The sequence below is a fragment of the Impatiens glandulifera genome, chromosome 4 (genome assembly GCF_907164915.1).
Source record: "Impatiens glandulifera chromosome 4, dImpGla2.1, whole genome shotgun sequence".
NCBI classification, from domain to species: domain Eukaryota; kingdom Viridiplantae; phylum Streptophyta; class Magnoliopsida; order Ericales; family Balsaminaceae; genus Impatiens; species Impatiens glandulifera.
In genome coordinates, this window is record NC_061865.1 from 7,435,372 (window position 1) to 7,460,937 (window position 25,566).

The 25,566-nt window shown below is 27.4% G+C and overlaps 3 protein-coding genes across 3 annotated transcripts; 1 reads left to right on the top strand and 2 right to left on the bottom strand.

Moving 5' to 3' along the window:
- The first annotated feature begins 4,739 nt into the window (after positions 1–4,739).
- On the top strand, positions 4,740–6,059 carry LOC124934596 (aspartic proteinase CDR1-like). The gene has a single exon (XM_047475123.1). It carries the CDS (start codon positions 4,740–4,742, stop codon positions 6,057–6,059), a length of 1,320 nt encoding a protein of 439 aa, XP_047331079.1.
- A 7,396-nt stretch (positions 6,060–13,455) lies between these two features.
- Positions 13,456–18,163, bottom strand: LOC124934597 (aspartic proteinase CDR1-like). Its single transcript, XM_047475124.1, has 3 exons — positions 18,055–18,163; positions 17,036–17,167; positions 13,456–14,027 (listed from the first exon to the last, which is right to left on the bottom strand). The coding sequence occupies exons 1-3, from the start codon at positions 18,161–18,163 to the stop codon at positions 13,456–13,458; spliced, it is 813 nt and encodes a 270-aa protein (XP_047331080.1).
- Positions 18,164–22,883: 4,720 nt separating this feature from the next.
- Positions 22,884–24,176, bottom strand: LOC124934599 (aspartic proteinase CDR1-like). The gene has a single exon (XM_047475125.1). It carries the CDS (start codon positions 24,174–24,176, stop codon positions 22,884–22,886), a length of 1,293 nt encoding a protein of 430 aa, XP_047331081.1.
- Positions 24,177–25,566: the final 1,390 nt, after the last annotated feature.

The window sequence follows — 25,566 nt, forward strand, 5'->3', positions numbered from 1 at the left end:
GAATTCATTTAAGTTTTTATATTTACTTATATCTATTATAATTTTAATTATTTAATAACTAAATTTAGTAAGAAATTCCGTTTATCAAAAATAGAAAAATAAATAAATTGAATATAATTAATTATTTAAAAATAAATAAATTGTTATAATAGATAATTTGATAAATATAAAAAATATTTAAAATTAATATATATATATATATATAAATAATTAAATAAATATGTGATAGTAAATTGGTATATAAAATGTTTTAATTTGTTTTTTTATAATAATAAATTTATAATAGATAATTGAACAAATATTAAAAAATAATTAAAAATAATTTAATAATTAAATTAAAAAATATGTGCTAATAAAAAAGTTCATGTATTAATTTATTTTTTTATAATAATATATTATTATTATATATAATTGGACACATATCAAAAAATATATATATATATATATATAATTAAATTTAAAAAAATATGTATTAATAAAAAAATAATTATATTTTTATTTTTATTTTACAATAATAAATAAGTCTCAAATATATTTCTCAATCAATTTAAAACTTAACCTATTTAATCAAATATATTTTTAATCTTTGTAATATAAATGTTTTTAAATATTTTTTTACAGTTTTTATTTTTATCAAATTTTTTTTTTATTTCTTCTATTTCAGTCTTTTTAATCATAATGAATATACATATTGATATTTTTTTTAAAATTTTTTTTCTTAATTCTAAAATATTATTTTAAGTATTTAATCTGTTCTTTGTTTTTGTATAATAAATAAATAAAAAAGAATTTCTCTATCGCTTCAAAATTTAACATTTTTTTTTCTAATTTATATATTTAAAAAATATATATATAAAATATTATAAATTAAATAACAAATATTTAATGATGCGTTATTAATCTTAACTATTCTCAATTTCTACTATACTTTTTGGCATTATCTTTGCCTTTAACTCATCCTTCATAGGAGAACTTTGCAAATTTTAAGGGCCAATTCTTAAACATTCTATTACATCTTTCGACATGATCTTAGACATGAATCACCATTCGTATACGAACCCTTAACTTTTCTCACCAATGTTTTCTTTACTCAAACCGACATTCTAAACATTCGATTACACATTTTAGCATGATCTTAGGCACTAAATCACCCTTTTATGGACGAATCTTTAAGTTTTTTCACCAATGTTTGTTTTACTCAAGTCGTAATTCCCTCCGTGGACGAACACTTCGGTTTTATCATAAATGTGTGACTCAAGCCGACATTCTCTCCGTGAGAGAACCCTCAAGTTTTCTCACCAATGTTTGCATCACTAAAGCCGACATTCTTGCTTCCGCTTCAACTACCAATATTCGTCGACATTCTTGCTTCTGTTTAATTTACCAATGTTTGTGCACTCAAAAATAATAATTACTTTTTAGAGATTTGAACGTTGTTCTTAAATATGAAATGTTAACACTTTAACCACTCGAGTATTTATGAGTGATAATTTTTTTGTATGATTTTTGTATATATATATATATTTCAAATATATATATAATATTTTTTTTGTATAATAATAAATAAATAAAAATTAATTTATCACTTTAAAACTTAACATATTTAATTAAATTTCTTTTTTAATTTATATATTTTTTAATATATATATATATATATAAACATTATAAATTAAAATAACAACTATTTATTATATTTTATAGTTTTTTGGTATAGATATATATATATAAATAATTAATAATTTTAATACTTAAAAGAAAGAAAAATTATTATTAAATCTCTGGCACCCATAAAATTATTAAAATCTCTTTTATATTTATATAAATTAATTAAGAAAGATAATTGATATAGTAGAGAAAAAATTAATTTATTATGAAAAGCGCTTATAATATACCTTCAAGTTTTTTTTTAATATATCATATAAGATTAAAATTAGGAACTATGTTTATATATAATATCATATAACATTATTAATTTTATTTTTAAGAAAATATTTGTATGATCATTAATCTTTTAATTGTTTTATTAAAGTATTATTAATAATACAACATAATAATTAAAAATAACTTTGTATTAAAGTTTAATTTTATTTTTCAATTTATTCTACATTTTTATAAAACCAACTAAATATAAATTATAAACCGTATAACTCAAGTATATATACTTTTATATCAAAATTATTAACTTAATTATATAATTTATACATCTTAATACCATATTACAATTTATACTCTTAATACCCATATCTCTAATATCAGATATCAAACAAATTTTATAATAATATTCATAAATATTTAATATTTATATTATCAATAAATAAATTCAAAATTAATATTTATTTTACAATTTACATGTAACCGTTAGAACCTACATATACCACTTTTGAAAAGTACTGTATAAGTTTAAGATAGGTCGTATACTATAATTTTTTTATTCATAGGTAATACTGAAAATTTGGAATAGAAAAATCATAAAGATATCGTACTGATATTTTAGTATATCAAAATTTTGGTATAAAACAAGTATTGTACCATTATATTAAATATCGACAGTATACTACTGAGATTTCGGTACGATATCATTATTACATCATTCATATAAAAAAACATATTTAAATTCTATTGGGTCTATTCTAAGAAAAAATGAAACACTTATATTAAAATAAAATTATTTTCATATTTCATAAATTAAAATCTATTGCATATATTGAATACTATTACAATTTAATTATATTTTGATTTGATTTTTAAAAGTTAGGTTTATACATAATTTTGAAACCCGGTCCGGTCATCAACTTGGTGAAAGGACTGAGTCACTGGTTCCTAATTCAACCGGTGAGTCAACTGGTTCAACCAATGAGTTTTATATAATTATAAATAATACAAAATAAAATAAATTCATCATTTTTTTTATACAATAATAATCAAAGTAGAGATCAAAATTTAAAATATTGTTTCGCAATTACAATCTGCCCATTGCCTCTATTATAGACAACACAATTAAAATAAACTCAAACTCTTAAGTCATGTATTAACACAATTAAAATAAAGATCAACTACTAATTATTCGCAAAACGTTCATACCATTCAACAAAATCAGTCACACCAAAATCATCACCAACATCATAAGCCACTTCATTGTCTTCAATATAGACATCAATATTGTTTACTTCATCTTTTTCTCCGGTATTTAATTCATCCAAGTTTACAATCTCAAAATTTGTATCTATAATAAAAATTTACAAAATAAAATTGTAGTAACTTATATTATTGATAAATTAATAAGTAATACAAGAATTAAAATCGGAGAAAGTGCAACTAAGAGAGTGATAAGTGATAAAGAAAATAAGTGATTTTTTTTTTAAAAAAAAGAATAAACTCGCTGGTTAACCCGGACTACAGGATTTCCGATCCAACCGACGGGTTGGTCAGGTTTAACTAGGTTGATTGCTTCCGATTTTTTATCAACCTAGGCCGGTTTGACGTTCGACCGACGATCGGTCTAAGTTTCAAAACTATGGCTTTATATGATTGAATTAACATACAATATATTTAGAGAAGAAAATAAATTTATTAAGATTAAAAAAATACATCTATATGAAAACATTATATATATATATATATATATATTCAAATAATGAAATAAATTTAGTTGGTTTTGGTTTATTTTAATGACGATCTGATATTGTTAAAATAATCATAATAACTAGGTGAATTTAATTATTAAAATGAAAATTAAAGTTTAATTATTTATAATTTTATTAGTTATTATTTATTTATAAATATTATATATATATATATATTTAATTTATAAATTTTGATATTTCGGTATATATCAATATATTTATTTATTTTTACCGTACCGATAATTTTAATATCAATATTATACCTTACCATTTTTTATACCAAAAAAAAAAATAATATTTCTAAAATTTTGCGTGTGTTATTTTCCATATATCAAAATAATAGTTAATTTCCCACCAATAGATAGGTTAATATGATAAACTACTTCAAAATATAAATTATTCTTATATTAATCTGTACAAAATAATATTTGTATTTTTTGGAAATAAAAAATAGATTAAAAGAGAAAAAAAAAAAGAATATTCTTCAAACTTGTAAAATATACAATAAATACTTAAAAAAAAGTTAATTATTAATTAACATTTATATATAATTATATAAATTAAATGTAGGAAATCATAACCAACAAATTTTAAAATAAGAATCCCTTTTTTTATTTATTATTTATTTAAGAAATAAGACTTATTTTTTTAGTATTTTAACTTCTTCAAATTAATTGAATTATATTAGAATAGATATAAATGGGTGTAATCAAATTAATTTTTTTCTTCAATTTTTAAATAATTGATGCAATTTAACAACACAATTTAAACAAATATAATTTCCTTTCCTAATAAATGAAGAGTATCTACGGCGAGATCTATTATTACCTTTTCTAAAATTTAAATTAAGTGAAAATTATTCTCTAAACATATATCTGTCTTATCTGTCTTTTGATAAAGGGTGAAAAAAATATACACAGAATTTGAAAGAATTACAAAGCCTTTCAATTTTAAAATTCTAATTTATATATTACCATAATATTTCACTAATATATATATAGTGTTGAGATTTTACAATCTCCCTTTTCAACATTTTCATATCTATAAATTCCATAGTCATGCATTTTAATTTCATCAATTATCTGGTCTCCCCATATTTTCTTCATTGCCAACAATATGTTATACCTTCCAACAGTTTTAGTCATATATGCCTTGCTACAAATTTCAATTGACTCAGTTACAAATGCATCAAAACTTATGAGTTTTGATACTTATCTCATTCATCGAGATTCACCTGAATCGCCATTTTACGACTCGTCTCTCAACCAAAGTGACATTGTAGAAAGAGCCCTAAGTCGCTCTATGACCCGCTTGTCCCATCTCAATTCTCTCATAAAACTACCCAACAACTTTGCAAACAAAATGACTGTACACTCAACAATTTTGGCATCTACTAATTACCTCATGGAATTTTTTGTTGGAACACCACCCGTCAAGCAATTGGCAATCGCTGACACCGCCAGTCAAATCGTCTGGACTCAGTGCCTCCCATGTGTCAATTGTTTCAATCAAACTCAACCCAAATTTAATCCAATGGAGTCATCATCATATCATGTATTGCCATGTGATTCAAAAGAATGCCAAGAATTGGGTAAATATGATATTAGGTGTGAAGGTAAGAATACCAAATGTCAATATAATTTAAACTATATGGACAATTCCTCTAGTAGTGGGGATTTAGCCTTTGAAACATTTACATTGGGAAAGACTTCCTTCCAAAGAATGGTTTATGGGTGCGGGAATAACAACACTGGCAGGTTCGACCCTTCGTCTGCTGGCGTCGTTGGGCTCGGAGGAGGGTTTAACTCATTAGTTACTAAGCTTGGCGACCAGATTGGTGGTAAGTTCTCGTATTGCCTAACCTCAAAAATAAATACAAGAAGTAAGATCAAATTCGGCTCCAACGCAATCATGTCTGGATGTGGATGGATTTATAGGTGTGGATCGATTTATACCCCATTGTTCTTAAGGAGTCCTCTGATGTTCTATTTTATCACCTTGGAAGCGATCAGCCTGGGAGTAACTAAAATATCCATGCATGGTGACAAGCCTATTAAAAATGGTAACTTCTTGATAGACTCGGGCTCGACAGCATCTTATTTACCGAGGGATATGTACCAAGAATTGGAGAATGCACTAAGAAACTCGATTCAAGCCACACCGGTTCAACATCCAACTTTTAAACTTTGTTATATGGACTACACAAACTTTAAAATTCCGACGATCATCTTCCATTTTTCTGGAGGCCTTGACTTAGCTTTTACGATAAAAACTTCCATGGTTTATACAAGAGGCCTATTGTGTTTAGGGATACTCCCAAGCAAAATCGATGGTCTAGGCGTACTTGGGAGCAATTTACAAATGGACTATTTAATTGAATATGATATTAAGAAAGAGAGAGTTTCTTTCCGGCCAACAGATTGTTCAAAGATATAGTGATTGATTGCTACTCAAATTTAGGGGTTGAAGAATAAAATTTAAAGAGCAAGAGCAAGAGAATTTGAATAATTATTTTATATGGAATAAGAATTAATAAATTTGGTTAAATTCAATATTTACAACAACCCACTTATAATAAGATTCGATTATGCCTTTAAATTTTCAGCATATGTTGAGTGTTTTAAAAGTGTATGCTTCCTATTTTTATTTACTTTTTTCAAATAAATTGTGAACCCTGATTTTTTTAATCAAATCAAATAGACTTAATTTTTCTACAAATTCTTTTGTATAAAACCATGACAGTTTATTCAAGAGATCAACCAATTGGAGGATCAATTCCATGGTCTAGGTATCATGTTAGAAAGAACTTCCTCATTTGGATTCAAACAAAATCTAGGATATGAGAGACTATGATAATGGATCCCGCGATACAGCTCCAAAGTGATACAAGGCGATCGAGGCGGCGGTTTTTGGAGTAGATGCATATTGCTTTCATGTCCTTTTGATCCAAAAACAACTGCCTCACTTGTATTGACATAGAGATGCAGTTGCGGGATCCATCGCGAGTCTCCTCGATCTTAGATTTTGCAAATATTTACTAGTCCGTCGATTCATAAGATTTTGGAATAGAATAATTCACGGAGGGAGGGCGTTTGTTACATGCACCACAATGAGTGATGAACCATAAGATGATCTTTGAATCTAGAATGGATGCTTGTTACTAAATTGTATGATTTTGTTACTAAATTGTAGAGTTATAAACTGTACATGTTTTAGATGGGATTGTTTGCAGCTTTTGCATTGATAATTGTTAGAAACGTCATAAAAACGTTTCGGCTGTTTGTCTTTGAAACTCAAAAGAAAATTATTGAATTTCTTAATTAGTGTCAACTGGAAATCCAAGTGGTACAATTGAGTAAAAAACAAATATGTTCAATCTAATAAGCAGCACCCAGACGCCGCAAATGCGCGATATTACCGACACTTAATTGAATCGGCAAAACATGTACCGATGCTTAAACATAAGAGAATCATTCCCACAAAAATCGTTTCCGACGCATTTGTGGCGTTTGTGTGCTACTTAGCTTTCCCAAAATCAGTAGCATTCAAACGCCGCAAATGCGTCGGAAATACTTTATGTGGAAAAGATTCTCTTCTGTTTAAGCATCAATACTTGTTTTGTTGATTCTATTAAGCGTCGTAATATCCCATCCTCACAAGTTTAATTTAAAAATCTTTACTTTTGACTATTTAACATTTTTTATCTAATACATGGTTACACTCATCGATAATTGTCATTAACCGTCACAATAAATTACAAATGGTAATTATAATTTATGAATTAAATAAAAAATTAGTGGAATTATTTATAACTTATGTAAAAGTACAATGCAATGGCTAATCTTTGATTAGAAAATAATTAAAAAATAGAAAACAAACTTTAAATGTAAAATATTTAAATATAAATGTTCAATCTCCTTCTATATAAAATAATTATTTAAGCTAAAATAAAAAAAGGTCACGGGCTCAATTCTAACTGAAAACGTTTTAAGTTTAAGTGAGAAACCATGGCGGTGAGTGTCATGTTAGTTCTTTTTTAATTAAAAAATATATTTAAATTCACCCTTTTATTGTCCAACCCCAAAATATGTTAGTTCTTTTTAATTAAAAAATATATTTAAATTCACCCTTTTATTGTCCAACCCCAAAATTTGAGCATCAATTAAAGACTATTATTTTAGCGAATAGTTGGTTTGAATTTTTTTTTTCAAGATCATATTCAAGTTCATATGCAACATGTTCCCATATATGGCTAGATCAATAGATGGGATTATCGCTAGACACAACATACTCGAGTATGGAGCAATAGTATTCTTCGTCTCCGAAGCCACGTCATCACGTCTCGCGAAATGGAAAATGATTGTCGGAATTCTAAAGTTTTTGATCGTACTTTTAACAAAGGAGTTTTTGCAGGTCTTTGCGACGCTTAAAATGATATATTCCAGCGCTTAGTAGCGTTGGAAGTAAGGATTTTTGCATGTACTTGCGACACTTATTTATGCGCCGGTAATATTATTTTAAGCGCGGCCAAAAATATTTTAGTTTGATTTAATTTTAATCAATTTTACTTTTTAAAACCAAAATTTTCTTTAAATTTTATATTTAAAAAGCATGATAACAGATGGCTTAAAATGATAATTTCATTATCACCGACACTTAAATATGCGTCGGGAAGCAGGGATTTTGCAGGTTTTTGCAACGCTGATTTATACGCCGGTAATATTATTTTAAGCGTCATCAAAAATATTTCAGTTTGATTTATTTTTAATCAATTTTCCTTTTAATAATTTTTTTTTTAATTTTCCTTTTTAAACCAAAATTTTCTTTAACTTTTTTATTTAAAATAGCATGATAACAGATGGCTTAAAATGACCATTTCATTAGATTTGATTTTATCACTAACAATATAATAAAAACAAGAATAAATTATCTCTAATTATATTATCTTCTACTTATAATGAATTATTAAACTAAAAAGTCATTAATTAGCTAGTTCACAAATCCATTTAACTATATCTACAAAACATAGTTCTTTATAATGTTCCATTTGTTTAAAATTAAAATTAAATAAATGTTAGATCAATGAATTTTCTAGCCTAACGACAATAAGACATGGATACTAACCCTAAATTCTTGAGTTTGAGCCTATGAGACGGTAAGTTCTATTCTGATTAAGTGTGTTTGTCAAATCTTATTGTTACTCTTGCATTATCTCGTTTTAATTATGTACGTAGTTTTTCCATTTACTCTAAAGTACCTGTAATGTTATCACATACAAAAATATGATATTTTCATATTATAATACATCTTCATCATCTAAAATAAACAAAAGTATAAATGTCCATAATCATATTAAACAAATTCAATTTTTATGAATTAAACCACTTAATTATATATAATTCTTCCATCTCAAATATTTGTAGGAATAATTCAATCAACTTATATTAAGGATCAAGTTAAAATAATTATTTCAGGAAATTCAAAATTGAATTATAACTTCAAATCATTTTAATACATTATCCATTATTTAATGCAGGAACACAACAAAGATTCAATCTCAGATTGATTTTTTCAATCAATTCAACAAGATTTCAGTAATGGCTTTAATAATTTTCTAATATTGGCCAAAAACTAGAATTGCAGAAATTAATATCCTAACTACAAATTAGGGCATAACCAATTTGAATACTTGTTATTGAAGATCTACTAGAAAAAAATGCAAGTCTTCTAGCTATAGGAAGTTAGACTATCTTCTTCTATTTAATTTCTCTCTGGCCAGCTCCAATAGAGCAAGAAACATTCTCTTACTAGTATGAGAAATTAAATTATTTTCCAGGTAATTATCAGTAGTAAGGTCAACAACAATCTGGTATAAGCCTCTTCTCTAACAAAAAAAATAGAAATATTATTAGGAATATACATTTTTTTTTAAATGTTATTTTCTTTTTAGAAGTAAACCAATCAAAACTGTTAAAATCTTGAGTTTATGTAAAATAGTTAGAGATTTGTAAACTCAAAATCAAAATCGAATTGTAAAATTGTAAAATTTTACTTTAAATATATTAATTATAAAATTAATATTAAATTATTTATATATAAAAAAATTATTAAAAACAATAAACATATAATAATATTATATATTTATATTAATACAAAATAAAATATAACTAAACAATCTATTCTTCAATATATAATTATATATAACTCTATATCCCTAATTACAATATTATCTATAAATATAAATATATAATATAAATATCTAGAAACCCTAACCCACATCCCATCTTCATTGGCGGCCGCATCTCCATTTTCTTCTTCTCTCTAAATTTGCATCTTCCTTCTTCTCCCTCAATCTTCTATCCATTTTCTTATCTGTATCTATATTTATCTTTCTATCTCAATCGACTATCGAAGGAAAAAAAAAAAAAGAAGGTTCAAGAGAGTGAAGGGACAACGGTAAAGAACAATAACTCATGTTTCCTTCTCTTCATCAGCACGATACGATTTTTTCATTTTCGGTGATTGTAGCGAGTTGATTGATTCAACTCGCGAATACCGATTTTACTCCCTAACGAGTTATTACAACTCGTGACTCATTTTCTTTGAGTTGAATTGAAAACTCGAACAAGTTCACGAGTTGACTCACGAGTTTGACAGCATTGAATCCAATGTTTATTCTAATAAAGGGGAATTTGTAAATGGAAATAAACCATCACTAAAATTATCACCATCCCCAATCATATATATCATCATCCCATATTCTAAAAAGTGTAATCCACATTGAAGTAGTTTTTAATGCTAAATTGATTTAATATCTTCCAACTGAAATGTATAACATAAGATAGTCTTTGAATCTAGAATGAATGTTTGTTAGTAAATTGTAGAATTAGAAATTGTACATGTTTTAGATGGGATTTTTATTTTTTTTAGTTTTTACATTGATCAATGTTAGAAGCGCCGTTAAAATGTTCGGTTGTTTGTTATTGAAACTCAAAGAAAAATTATTGAATTTCTTATCAGTATCAACTGGAAATCGAAGTGGAACAATTTAGTAAAAAACAAATAAATTTAATCTATAAGTAGCACCCAAACGCCGCAAATGCATGGCAAAGTTTTTGTAGGGAGGGATTCAATTCTGTTCAAGCATGATAATTGTTTTGCCGACTCTTTATAAGCGTCGGTAATAGCCCATTCTCGCATGTTTAATTTTAAAATCTTTACTTTTGTTTATTTAACAGTTTTTTATCTTATCCACTGTTACACTGTGTAACTGATAATTAACCGTCGTAAAAAATTAAAAATGATAATTATAATTTACGAATTAAATTAAAATTTAGGGTGTGTTTGATAGCCCTAGAATTGGCATTGGAATTGAAATTGGAGGGTCCAATTCCAATTCTTATGTTTATTAAACACTTTAATATTAAGAATTGGAATTGGAATTAGAATTCCAATGGAATTCAATATAGTGTAATTTGATAGTTCTCAATTCTTATCTTCTTAGGTCGGAATTGTAATTCCAAATTAACACGTTTTTCATGTTTTTGATATGTTTAACACGTTTTTCACACATTAAACACGTTTTACACGTTTTTAACACGTTTAACATATTTTCATATTTTGGCACGTTTAACACGTTTTTGGCACGTTTAACACGTTTTTGACACATTTAACACGTTTTTCACGTCCTTGACACGTCTAACACGTTTTTGACACGTTTAACATAATTTTCACGTTTTTAACACGTTTTTGGCACATTTAACACGTTTTTGTCACGTTTAACATGTTTTGACACGTTTAACACGTTTTGACACATTAAACACGTTTTTCATGTCCTTGACATGTTTAACACGTTTTTGACACATTTAACACGTTTTTCACGTCTTTGACATGTTTAACACGTTTAACATGATTTTCACGTTTTTTATGTTTTGGCACATTTTGCACGTTTTGGCACGTTTAACAAGTTTTTCACATATTTAACACGTTTTGACGCGTTTAACACGTTTTTGACACATTTAACACGTTTTTTACGTTTTTGACATGTTTAACGCGTTTTTTTTACATTTTGACATGTTTAACGCGTTTTCACGTTTTTGACACATTTAACATGTTTTTTTACGTTTTTGACACGTTTACCACATTTTTGACACGTTTTTCACGTTTTGGCACGTTTAACAAGTTTTTCACATATTTAACACGTTTTTTACACGTTTAACACGTTTTCACGTTTTTGACACATTAACACATTTTTTTTACGTTTTTGACACGTTTACCACATTTTTGACACGTTTAACACGTTTTGGCACGTTTAACAAGTTTTTCACATGTTTAACACGTTTTTGACACGTTTAACACGTTTTGGCACGTTTAACAAGTTTTTCACATGTTTAACACGTTTAACACGTTTTCACGTTTTCACGTTTTTGACACATTTAACACATTTTTTTAACGTTTTTGACACGTTTAACATGTTTTTACGTTTTTAACACATTTAACACTTTTTTTACGTTTTTGACACGTTTACCACATTTTTGACACGTTTAACATGTTTTTCACGTTTTGACATGTTTAACACGTTTTTCACATGTTTGGAACGTTTAACACGTTTTTGACACGTTTTCATGTTTTTTAACACGTTTAAAACGTTTTTAACACGTTGTTGACATGTTTCACATGTTTTTTTTTACGTTTTTTACACGTTTGACACATTTTTAACACATTTAACACGTTTAACACGTTTTAACACGTGAAAAACGTGAAAAACGTGTAAAACGTGAAAAACGTGTTAAAACGTGTGAAAAACGTGAAAACGTGTGTTAAGTGTGAAAACGTGAAAAACGTGTGAAAAACGTGAAAAACGCGTGAAAAACATGTTAAAACGTGTAAAAAATGTGAAAACGATTGAAAATGTGAAAAACGTGTTAAAACGTGTGAAAAATGTGAAAAACGTGAAAAACGTGTTAAAACGTGTGAAAAACGTGAAAACGTGAAAAATGTGTGAAAGTGTTTGAAAAACGTGAAAAACGTGTTGATATGTGTGAAAAACGTGAAAACGTATTAAAACGTTTAAAAAACGTGGAAACGTGTGAAAACGTGTAAAAAACGTTTGAAAAACGTGTAAAAAACGTGTGAAAAACGTGTGCAAACGTGAAAACATGAAAAACGTGAAAAACGTGTGGAAAATGTGTGAAAACGTGAAAAACGTGAAAAACGCGTGAAAAACGTGTGAAAACGTGTTAAAACGTGTAAAAAATGTGAAAACGTTTGAAAATGTGAAAAACATGTTAAAACGTGTGAAAAATGTGAAAAACGTTTGTAAAACGTGAAAAACGTGTGAAAATGTGAAAAAATGTCAAAAACGTATTAAACGTGCCAAAACGTGAAAACATATTTTAAAAGTTAACATTTTGAACCGATATTTTATTTTACAAACATTTGAATTAGAATTGAATTACAATTCTATCATTTTCCCAAACATAGGAATTAGAATTGAATTACAATTCTATCATTTTTCCAAACATAGGAATTGAATTGTAATTCAATGCCAATTCTCATGGAATTGGAATTATAATTCCAATGCCAATGCCAATTCCAATTCCAATTCCCCCTCATCAAACATACCCTTAATGTAATTATTAACTTGTTTAAATTAAAGTATAGTGCAATGGTTAAGCTTTGATTAAAGAAACACAATTTAATTGTCAAACATTTAAAAATATATGTTTAATTTCGTTCCATACAAAATAATTATTTAAATTCAGTACTTTGCTCATATCCTTTTATTCTCCAACCCTTAAATATGAGCAGCAATTAATTAAAGACCATTATTTTAACATATAGTTGGCTTGAAATAAACAAATTTTTTATCAAGATGATATCCAATTAAGTGGTTCATTTGGGACAAGTTCCCATATATGGCTAGATCATCAGATGGGATTATGGCTAGACACAACAGACCCGAGTATGGAGCAATAGTATTATTCGTCTCCAACGCCACATCAGCACCTCCCGCGAAATGGAAAATGATTGTCGGAATTCTAAAGTTGTTGACGTTCTTATAACAAAGGCTTAATTCCCCAGTTGGATCCTCGACTGGTATGGCTTTAATCGCGCCTCTCAGCGTATTCTCAAGTTTTTGGTACATATCCGTCGGTAAATGAGTCATCGTGGTTCCCGAGTCTATCACGATATTACCCTCCTTAACAACATCCTTCATGTATTTAGCTACTCCAATATTGAATGGAATTCTAGTATTTCTTACGCTGACCCCTTCCAACGTGACATGATACCACTCCCTAGGACTCTTTGTGACCAATGGAGTGGATACCACTCCGGGTCCAGACACAATTGCGTTAGAACCGAAGTTGATTTTGCTTTTAGCATTTTGTTTCGACCGATCCACTAGGCAATATGAGAATTTCCCACCAATCAATTTGCGAATCTGGCCAATGAAAGAGAGATCCACTAGGCAATATATTACTTAGTTAAAAATGTTCCGCGGTCATCAATTTTGTGTTAAATTTAAAATATAAACTGTTATTAGTCTAGTTGGTTAAAAAGTGATACTTGTTTTTGTTAGGTTGCGAGTTCGAAACATACCTATAATATTTTATTTTTATTTTTAACCGTTTTAAGTTTATGGACGGATCAACCCAGAATCCGACTCAAGTATCCATTTACTCTCACATATATATCTAAATGAACCACAACTCTTGACCCGGCAATCCGGACACTTTCAAAATTAAACATCGTTATATATATAGATTTTGATAATTTATTTAATGTAAAAACTAGCTAAACCCCACTATTATTACCTCCATTTTAACCTAAAATATTATAGAATTTTGATAAGAGAGTCTTAAAAGCAATGTAAGACAAAATTGTTTAAATTGCCACTAAACAACTTGGATGGTTGAAATTTGGGTTCGTTCAGTTTTTTTGATAAATTTAAATAAGATACTACTACAAAGTTATTTATACTTTATGATGATCCTATATTTGACGGAATGAGGACATAAAACAAGTTTATAAATAATACTAATAAATAATATTATTTGAAATAAAACTATATACTAAATATATGTGCCAATAATGGAGGAATGATAATTAAATTTAATAAAAATAATTGAATTTGTAGCGTTTGGATAGACATCTATACTATGTGGAAGTCTTTTCGTATGCAGTGCAAATTCTTGGTAGACGATGACTCATCGATCAACTTTTGTGACGATATTTGGTAAGGTTTCAGAAGTCTTGAATTTTCATTATCAACACTTATTTCGGTTGCGATCTATAAAAATGTTTCGGTCAAAGACATGTTCGATCAACATTTGAATAGTTTCGTGGGTAAAATATTCAGATAAATGAGAAGACTTAATGATAAAGATGTAACCTTACATGAAAGGTTGTTGATTTTAGTGGATCACATGGTGGTGATTTCTTCTTCGCATGATATCTTACGTTGACAAGATATAGATTCTTGTAAGGGAGGTCATTGTTACAAATTATTTGCGGAGATTGCCCTATATGACTTCTTATGAGAGAAGTTGTGTGATTCTAATTTTCCTTCAAAATGCTCGTTTTTTGTTTGGAGTGTCATGCATGGAGGGATCTTGACGAATGATAGATAATGAAAATGTGCATTATAGTTAGTCGTTGCAGAATGTGTTGTGAAAAGGTGGAGACGACACTTCATTTTCTTTTGCATTGCAAATGAGTGACTACAATTTGGAGTCTGATTTGGAACATCCTTGGCCTTGATGGTGATACATGACTTAATCGTCGGTTATTGAGATGTTATGATAGAAACTGTGAGCTCAGTTGGATTGAGTCGATGAGTCTTTATCCTAATTATTTTCTAGTGGACTATTTGATTCAAGAAGAACCGTATGACGTTTAGTGATCGCAGTCGACCAATACGTTTACTCCACACTGCTATTATTATAACTATATAGGAGGACTCTTCTAGAAACTCGGTAGAGGCGGTCGGTGAATTTGTTAGTTTTATGTTTAGTTTATTCGTTGGTGAACATTTTTTGTTTATATTTTCATTGCTGCTCTCAAATAATTGATCTCGTTGTGTTTTGAATGTGTTTGGTAACTATATATGAACACTCGTATATTTGTATTGTATTTGTCATTGTGCTCAAATGACTATTATTTATATAATATTGCATTAACTTTTTACAAAAACAACCAATAATTGAATTTGTACAAATAACTCAAAAATTACATACTTTATAATTTTTGTTGTGGTTATACGTATAATGCTCTTATATATGATTTTATTTAAAATTGTTCTTTATACAATTATTTTTTTGTTTGAAATTGATTCATAAATATCTAAAATTATTTAAAATATTATAAAATTGTTAAGTTGTGTTGAAAATTGATACAAATTTCCTATATATGTGACATATCCATTTTTTATTTTTATAAGTTCTACTATCAAAGCTTTCACATTCATTTCAGATTACTTCTTCAACTTCATTATCAAACGATACGCAGATGTTCTGCTCAATTTCCATAAAATATTATAGACGAAGACAATGAAGATGTTCTTTCTCAACAGAAACAAACAACATCTAATATAGAGGTCTAAAGAGAAACAATTCTCGTCGTCGTCTTAGTGAGCGTTGCAACTGCATCGTAGTTTGTGAAGTTCAAGAATTCATTTGAAGATGAAGGTGAAAATTTTATCCGCAGTAGAACTTCAAAAATGAATATACCACCACATATACGAGAAATGTGTACTTATTTTCAACACAAATTTACAAATTTATAGTATTATAATGTTTTAAATTACATTAAATGTTTATAAACTAAATTTAAACAAAAATAAATGCATAAGAAACAATTTCAAACAAAAGTATATATATAAGAAATAATTTCAAACAAATCATTTAGGAACATATTTAAAAGTGTTTAATTAAATGTATAAATAATATTATCAAGACACTATTTTCTTATTCGAATAATGAGTCAAAATGTATAAAAGTTGGCACCAAAGGTTAATAAAGGAACATATAAATAAAATTTTAGATTCCTGTAATTTTATATATTGTTAACCCATTTTTTAAATCTAATTTATTTTATAATCTTGAATGGTAAAAACTAAACCATTTTATTCAAGAATTTGGATTAAAAAATTATAACTACAATTTTATGGAAGTTTTCTCATTAAAATAATATAGTATTAGTTATATATATATGTATTAATTATACGAGTTATAAGTTATAAACGAGTATTAAGAAATTATTTCACATACTTACACTCTTTTCGTTGATAGATCATGATGGTAACTAGTTTTAGCAACTAGTGTTGTTTGTTGACTTTGTAAAGAATTCTCGCATTGTGGCATTCATTTCCTTCATGCATGTCATTAAAGGTTCATATTTATTTCTCTTACCCGGTCTTTCATTTTCTACATCACTAGTTATTGCATCAACTAACCTCGATGTAGGCTCTTTCCCAACATTTTCATACTCTATATCATTAGTCCCCAGTTCATTCTCTATTGTTACCATTGCTTCTACAGGTCCTTCAACAAATTCTTCAGTTGTTCAATCTTTTTCAAATACAATACTCCAATCCTCGTAAAATTGAAGAGACTTGTCTCTCAATTCATGTGCATTAAGATCAACCTATTCAAAATAAAATTATAAAGTATGAAACTAAAATATGAAAATAAATTTAAATATAACATTGTTTACCTTAATATGCGCCTCCCAAATAGCATCGTCATCTCAAGTAAAGCTTTTGTGTATATTGTGGAATTTGGCCTAGGGTTTTGAGGCTCAATTTAGTGTGCCTTAATATTAGGTACAAAAGAAGGAAAGAATCCATGTATATTATATTATATGGAAAGAGAATGATATATATTCTAAAAGGGAAATAATATATATATATATATATTATAATATAATATAATATATAAAGAGAATGATTATTTCCTAATTATGAAATCTAAAAGCCTATATATTACATTGTAAACGAGTTGTAGAGAGTGGTGAGACTAAAACCTAGAACATACAGAGAGTTAGAATTTGTAATTATAACTCTATTTAATCGATTCTCCGAAAGCAAGACGTAGGACATTGTTGGTCCGAACTTGGATAAAATTCTTGTGTCATTATTCTGTTTATTCTTTACTTTTACGTTATTGTTCTACATTCATTACGATTGCTATATTTCCGTTTTTTATTCTTCGGGTGATAGTTTTCACAACAAACTGGTATCACAACAAGGTTGGTCTAAGGCAGTCGCGGTTCGATTTCTTTAACCTTAGATAGGGTTAACTTCTAGGGTAGATATCGAGAAGTTCGATGGGATGAAAGATTTTGGGTTATGAAAGATGAAGATGAGGGCACACCTAAACAACATGGTGTCAACTTCTAGTGTTGAGCCCCGTGTATATCATGACATTACCTTTATGAGCACCAACCTTGTTACCTTTAGTTAATCCCGTGAAGGGAAATCTCATATTTTGGATGTTGACAACTTCCAATGTGATGTAATAGAAGTCTGGAGGATCCATTAAGACCAACGCGTGGAGATTGAACCGCGACTAAATACGATTAAGCTTATATAAGAATTTACCCGATGCTAAGAGAAGCCGACTAATTAGTGAGTGTGGTGTTAGGATTTGTATCTCCCAAATCTGACCTGTTTGAAACAATTTGTAGAAATGCAAAAAAGAATAACACAAGAAGACACAGATTTATAGTGGTTCACTCAAATTGAGCTACATTCACTTCAGCCACCACCAGATTTCACTATGAAGAAGAAGAAGGAATACAATGTGTTTTGCCTCACATTTTATCTCTCTAGATATAAACCCTTAATAATTGCACATATTTATAGGGTAAACATTTAGGTAATAAACCTAAATAACTTTGGTCATGCTCAAGTCCAAAACAAAAAAAAAATCAATAAACTTTAATTAACAATATAGAGTTTATTATAAGTGTAGGCTTCATAACTCAACATGTGACCCATTTGAGAGTCCAATAATGTGAGCTCTTAGTCTGTTTTAGAACAAGCCAACATTGAAAAAAAATTTTATTTAATTTTTTTTCTTTTGACAAACATATTTTTTATTTTTGATCAATCTAATAAAAAATAATACCAAATTAGTTAACATAGGGTAAGACCAACAAACCTATGAATTAGGGCCAACCAATCCTAGAGTAGCACATAAAAAATAGTAAACTTAATAGGCTAAAGTAAACCCAATATGTTAAAAATATATATTTTTAATTTACTAAGAATTCAATCATTTACAAATAAAAAAAAAGTAATCTACTAAGTGAAAACACCTCATCTGGAAATATTTATTAAATTAAATAAAAAGAATAATATGTCTTGGTGCATCGAAAAGTTAGGATGCCTCTGGTAATGGTAATAGTAAGTGACATAAATAGGAGAGAAAATAAAAAAAATCACAAAAAATAAAAATAAGATAAAAAACATAAATACATTCCTAATGGTTTATATGTAATTATAATACTGAAATCCGGTTCACAGTTTTAAATGATAACTTAAACTTATGCAAAACTTAAATTTATACCTATTTAACATTGAAAACCTTCTTCAAAATTGAAATTTAAAGTTAACTTATGTTAATTAAAACCTTCCAATTTTAATACATGCCAGTATGCAAGAAACATAAAATAAAAATTGATGGGTAGAATTTAAGGAGACCCATATTTTTCCTGTCTCAAAATGAGTTCAATTTGAATCTAATAGGATAAAAACAAACAAAATTCCTTTTTCAAATAACATTTCACCATTATTTCATGTAATCTTGAATATTCTTAACAATTTCTAGGTTCAGGCAACATTTAAGAAAATGCATTTACACTTTTACTGTCATTTTATATATTAGATCATTAATTTAATTGAAGTCATGAAAATCATAGTTATAAGATCATTTTAACTCTAAAAATTAGGGGGGGGGAAATGAAAATCATTTATTTGTTTATTTATTTTACATAAAAAATTTCATTCAAAATCAAAATTATGAAAATAATTTATTCGTTTTCATTAGGAAAACATAATTAAGCAAATTTATACCGGAATGTTAAGAAAAATCCATAAATTTATGAATTTAACTATATGGCATTATATTGGGTGATTTTTATAATTTTCGACATACAATATTTATACCTTGATATTTTCCCAATTCTCTTGGATGATAGAGACTATTTTTTACATGCGAGTGATGTTGTACATATCATTTCAAATATCTCATCAAATTTGTTTAAGTCCTCTCATCCATGAAAAGATTCTTACATTACTTTCTAATCCTATTTATTTTAGAATACAATAACTCAAAATATACTAGTGAGGAGGTTAACTTTGTATAATAATTCAAATAAAACATATAAAATGTATTATTAATGGTCAACATAGTTAGAAAGAGTTTGATGGTCTAAATATTTAATATTATTTTACTGATTATATATATTTATTTATTTTTTGAAAATTGTCCAAAATAAATTATAAATGTGATTCGTTTAATCACAATGATATTAGAAAAATAAAAATAAAAAGGGGAGAAAGTAAAAAATAAAGACGGTAGGCCACGTACAACAAAATAATTAACGTGCACAAAGGTTTTTAAAAACAAAAGTTTTTAAGAAAGAAGATGATCTACCCAACCGACTACACAGTCTTTTCTGAACTAATTTCAGATAATGTAATATTAATGACGTTATGAATTATACGCATAAGTCGAATTCAATCATTGAATGCACGCCCATTCATTCTACCCAAATAGTCCATAAAAAGATAATAATTTGTGTCTTTTTTTTCTTACAGACCTCCTTTGTCAACACTTTTCAAAATGTTATTCATACCAATTTCAAGAAAAACATCATTTCTTATAAAAAGGAAAAAAGTGATTTTTTAATTTCACTCCAAACCTGCGTGAATAATTAAAAATAAGTTAAAAATAATGTTGTTAATCTTATTTCATTACAAATACACTTAAATTTACTGTGATAATACAACCAAAATATAATTTAATAAAAATATACTAAAAGTATTAAGTAAGACAAAAACAAGAAAATTGTCTTGTATTGTTTCAAGGTTTGTGATAATCACAAATTCCTTAAAATAGTTCAACTTTCTCCTAACTGTGCTTGAGAGTTTTACGTCGCTGGATACTTTACAGAGTACAATGAAACATGCAATGGTTTAACATAGAAAACCAACACACACAACGAACTTGACAAAAATTACATGAATAACAATCATCGCGTTTCAACAGAAAATATCGAGTCAAGAACTCGAAAAACACTCACGAAAATAAGAAAATGTCTTTTAAAGGAATTAGAATGAAGAGATATATATAGCTGAAAATTAAAGCATCAAAATTCAAACGTCACTAATTCATTCATCAAACTGTTGGTCTTTCTTGCATTCATTATCAATAACAATTGATAGAAACAATAACTCATTGGTGTTACATTAGTGATTAACAATATTGAATGTATTCAACATTTTTTAATTGTCTCACCCCAACAGAGTGGCCCGGGTGGAAAGAGTCACTTAAGAGACTAAAATGTCATGGGTTTAATTTTCACGAGACGCCTTTAAATAGAAGTGAAGGGCATGAATGTATGGTGTCATCCTAGTTCTCCTTAATTAAAAAAAAAATTGTTCAAAATATTAATGTTAATTAACAATTAAAAAATTCATATTCATTTAGATTAAATTTCATTTATTTTGTTTGCCCAAATTATTATTTTCATTTAATTTGTTAGAATATAGAAAAATTACATTGAATGATATATATCAGGTTAGAATAAAGAAGAAAATATTGTATTGAATATATATTTTGAGTTATATATGTGTAACCCCGGAAAAAACATTTTAGTTTTGTAGTTCAACAAAAAGAACTCGAGATTCGAGAATTTCAACCTCGATTTGCGTGTTAGGATTTTCTTTTTAAAAACAAAACATTATTTTTATAGATTTTTTAAATCAATTAAAAATAACTAATTTTCGGGTTCAATTTTAAATAATCCGGAGATTTACGGTAATCAAACCACAATTTGATTTTTTTAAATCCTATGGCTTAAATTAATTAAACATAATTAATTTAAAATGTTATTTGTTTTGAAATAAAGTCGCCAATTGATTTTTTTGTAAATAAAAAAAAATTGTATACATATACAAACGTATCGATTAGAGTTTTCTTTTATTTCGTAGTTGGTGTTACTCGGGAAAAGCTTTCGTGCTTCATCTTCCGTACCCGTTTTAAAAACGGTCTCTACTTATAAAATCGACTTTTTAAAAATCGGTTGTATAGCATTTTATTTATCGATTATTCTTCTGGTACTAAGCATGTACGAGGTTTGTGTATTATTTAAATATTGAAATAACAATATTTAAAGGTAGTACATGTTGATGATTACTTAGGAAGGAAATACCTGAAGAATATCGGTTATTTTTAGAAATAGAGAAATAATTTTAAATGTGTTTTTTTATTAATTAGTATGATATAAAAATTGGTGTAGTTAGGTATAATTTAATGTAGTTGACTATGAATGTGATATAAACATATCTAACTAGGTTTGAAAATGGTTTTTAATATTCATTTAAAAAAATAACTTTTTTATTTACTTTTTCATATGTTATATTTTTTCTTTGTCTAATTTGTATATATTATTTAATTTATTTATTACCTTAATCTATTTTTATTCTTAATAATTATAAAACAAATAAAATATAACAGTATTAATCTCCTTATTTTTAGTAATAATTTCTATTGCTAATAATTTCTAATATTTAGTTTATTTTATGTGTTATCTAATTAATTATTTATAAAAAATAAAATAATATATATTACATTATTTTAAATAATAAACATAAATATATTTTAAATTTTATTTTATTAAATAAATTATATAAATATAAATCAATATTATAATTTAAAATAAACATTAGACTAAACATTATTTATAAGCTATGCAATAGAGAATATAACTTTTTGATTGTATAGCTAGAGATTGTCCTACAGACCGACCAACACCAAGCTAAATAAACAAACCAAAATTATATAAATTCATTAAAATCCGCATATAAACACCCCACAACCATGATTCTCCGTTTAAGCTCAAAACGCTTTCAGATGAAATTGAACCCGTGATTTCTTGATCTCTTATACATATAAAATAATTATTCAAATTGGCTTGTTCATAGGGTTTTATTCTCCAATATTTAAATATGAGTAACAATTACTATTTCCCTTAGCAATAATTTGGCAGAAAAGAAACTTTTCGTCTTTCAAGATCAAATCCAATCATGTGGTTCATTTGTAATATGTTCCCCAATATAACTAGATTTTCATCAATTGGGAGTATCGCTAGACACAATTGGCCTCTATATGGAACGATAGTATTTTTCATCTGCAAAGTCAAGTTAGCGCCTCTAGAAAAATGGAAAATGATTGTCGGAAATTGAAAGTTCTTGCTGTTCTTGTAGCAAAGTTTTAGACTACTTTGTGAAGGAATTGGACTATCTTGAATCATGCTTATTAGTTCTTCTTCCAATTCATAGTAGATATCATCATGCAAATAAGTTAGTGTTGTGCCTGTGTCTATAAAGGCATTACCTTTAGGAGCACCAAACTTGTTACCTTTCAATGATATTTTAGTTACTCCAGTGATGGGTAATCTCATATTTTGAATGCTGATTGCTTTCAATGTGATGTAATAGAAGTCTGGAGGCTTCATTAAGACCAACGGTGTAGAGATCGAATCGCGGCTAGACACGATTGCGTTAGCTCCGATATCTATCTTGCTTTTTGCATTTCCCTTAGAAGCATCGGTTAGGCAGTACGAGAATTTACGCGGGATGCTACGGTGGAGCCGACTAATTAATGAGTTTGGCCCATTCCCAAGACCGACAATGCCAGCATTGGTTTTTTTGAACAAGCCATCGTTGTTATTTGAGCACCCATAAACCATTTCTGGGAGGTAAGTGTTTCCCAATTTAAAAGTTTCCGTGGCCAGTTCCCCGAAGCTGTATGACTCATCTCCGTATACTAATTGATATTTACAATTGCTAGATGGATCGATACAATTAATAAATTCGCCCAATTGTTTGCATTTCTTTGCATCACATCGAATTGGTTGATAGGAAGATGATTTCATCGGATTAAATTTGGGTTGAGTTTGTTTGTAACATTGGACACATTTGAGGCATTGAGTCCACACGATGTCGCTGGCGATGTCAAGAACTGCCCATTGCATGACGGGTGGTGTGCCGATTGAAATCTCCATGAGATAATCCCCACTGATTCCCTCAATTCTTGAGTCTATGGAAGAAATTTCCTCCGTGTCATTGTTTGGGAGTTGTAAAAGAGACTTAAGATAGGATAATCGGGAACTAGAGCGAAGGATGACTCTTTCTACGAGCTCACTTTGGTTGATCGATGAATCGTACAATGGCGATTCAAATGAATCTCGGTGGACGAGATGGGTAGAAAAACCTATTAGTTTTGATGATTTTGTTCCAAGGGCGGTTGAGAGTTGTAACATGATATACAATACTAAAATTATTGTAGGGTTGAAAAAATTGCTAGCCATGATGAAATGTAGATAAGACTAGCCAATAGATGAAATTTAAATATATAGAGGTGTCATAAATGTTTAAAAGATGTATAAATTCTGAATGCAATATAAATTAAGGTAATATTACAGTGATTGAATATTGGTGAATTATAAAAACCCAACCCTAGGGTTGAGTTTAGAAATCAATTCCCAACTTTACACTACTTTTATTTATTTTCCTTTTTTTAATAATAAAAATTTATTAATCAAATTATCAATTCTCTCCCTCTAAACTTTATATTCTATACCATATACCTTAAAATATTTTTGGTGTATAAAAATGGTATAGAATTATTGTAGTTATTTTAAGAGTAAATTAAATTTGGTATAGTACCTCTATCAAACCAAACATTAGCATTTAAACTGAACGATTCTCAATTTTTAAAATAATGTTAGTCAAGATAAAAAAGAATTGATATATGTAATATATTTATAAATGTTTTATTTATAATCAGTATAAGCACACAACGATACAAAACTGAGGGAAAAAAAATAACAAAACATGGAAATAAGAAGAAGAAAAAACATAAATACCTTCTTTATTGTTAAATGTAATAATAATAATAATACTGAAATAAAGTTCATAGTTTTAAATGATAACTTAAACTTATGCATAAATATACAACATTGAAAACCTTCTTCAAAATTGGAACTTAAATTATAATACATATCAGTATGCAAGAAACATAAAATAAAAATTGATTGGTAGAATTTTGAAAATCATTAGTTAATCACTAATTTAAGATCAATTAATTAAGGAGACCCATATTTGGCCGGCAATATGAGTTCAATTTGAATATCATACGATAAAAACCAAGCAAGTTTATTTTTCAAATAACAATTGACCCATTATTTAATGAAATCTTGAATTTGTTTAACTATTTTCTATGTTCGAGCAACATTTAATATAATACACTTAAACTATTATTGTCATTTTGATTATCACAACTTTAATGTGGAAATTTATTCTTATTTAAAACGTTTTAAATTAAAAGGTAGAAAACATGACTACGAGGTATTTCAAACTTTTTAATAAGTTTTTTATTGATTTTTTAAAAATTAAAAAAATGAAAATAAATTATTTATTTATTTATTTTTAGAAAAGTGACTTATAATTTATTCATTTAAAATAATCTAAAGGAGGGAAATAATATAATAAAAAAACAAACATTTGACTTGACATACTTTAAATTTTCAAAACAAAATAATTTTTATATTATAATGTTAAGAATAAGTTGTAAATTGAATCTAACTATTTCGCGTTATATTTAGTGGTTTTGTAATTTCGACATAATTAATAGCGAGACTTTGACATGTT

Bases quoted from the DNA above. Each gene is read 5' to 3' on its own strand.
- LOC124934597 (XM_047475124.1), bottom strand. From the start codon at position 18,163: ATGGATCCTCCAGACTTCTATTACATCACATTGGAAGTTGTCAACATC. The intron at 17,168-18,054 runs GTAATGTCATGA...AATTTGTTGAAG, and splicing joins CAAGGTTGGTGCTCATAAAG to GACCTGTAGAAGCAATGGTA. The intron at 14,028-17,035 runs GTAAGAGAAATA...CATATTGCCTAG, and splicing joins TGTAGAAAATGAAAGACCGG to TGGATCGGTCGAAACAAAAT.
- LOC124934596 (XM_047475123.1), top strand. From the start codon at position 4,740: ATGTTATACCTTCCAACAGTTTTAGTCATATATGCCTTGCTACAAATT.
- LOC124934599 (XM_047475125.1), bottom strand. From the start codon at position 24,176: ATGTTACAACTCTCAACCGCCCTTGGAACAAAATCATCAAAACTAATA.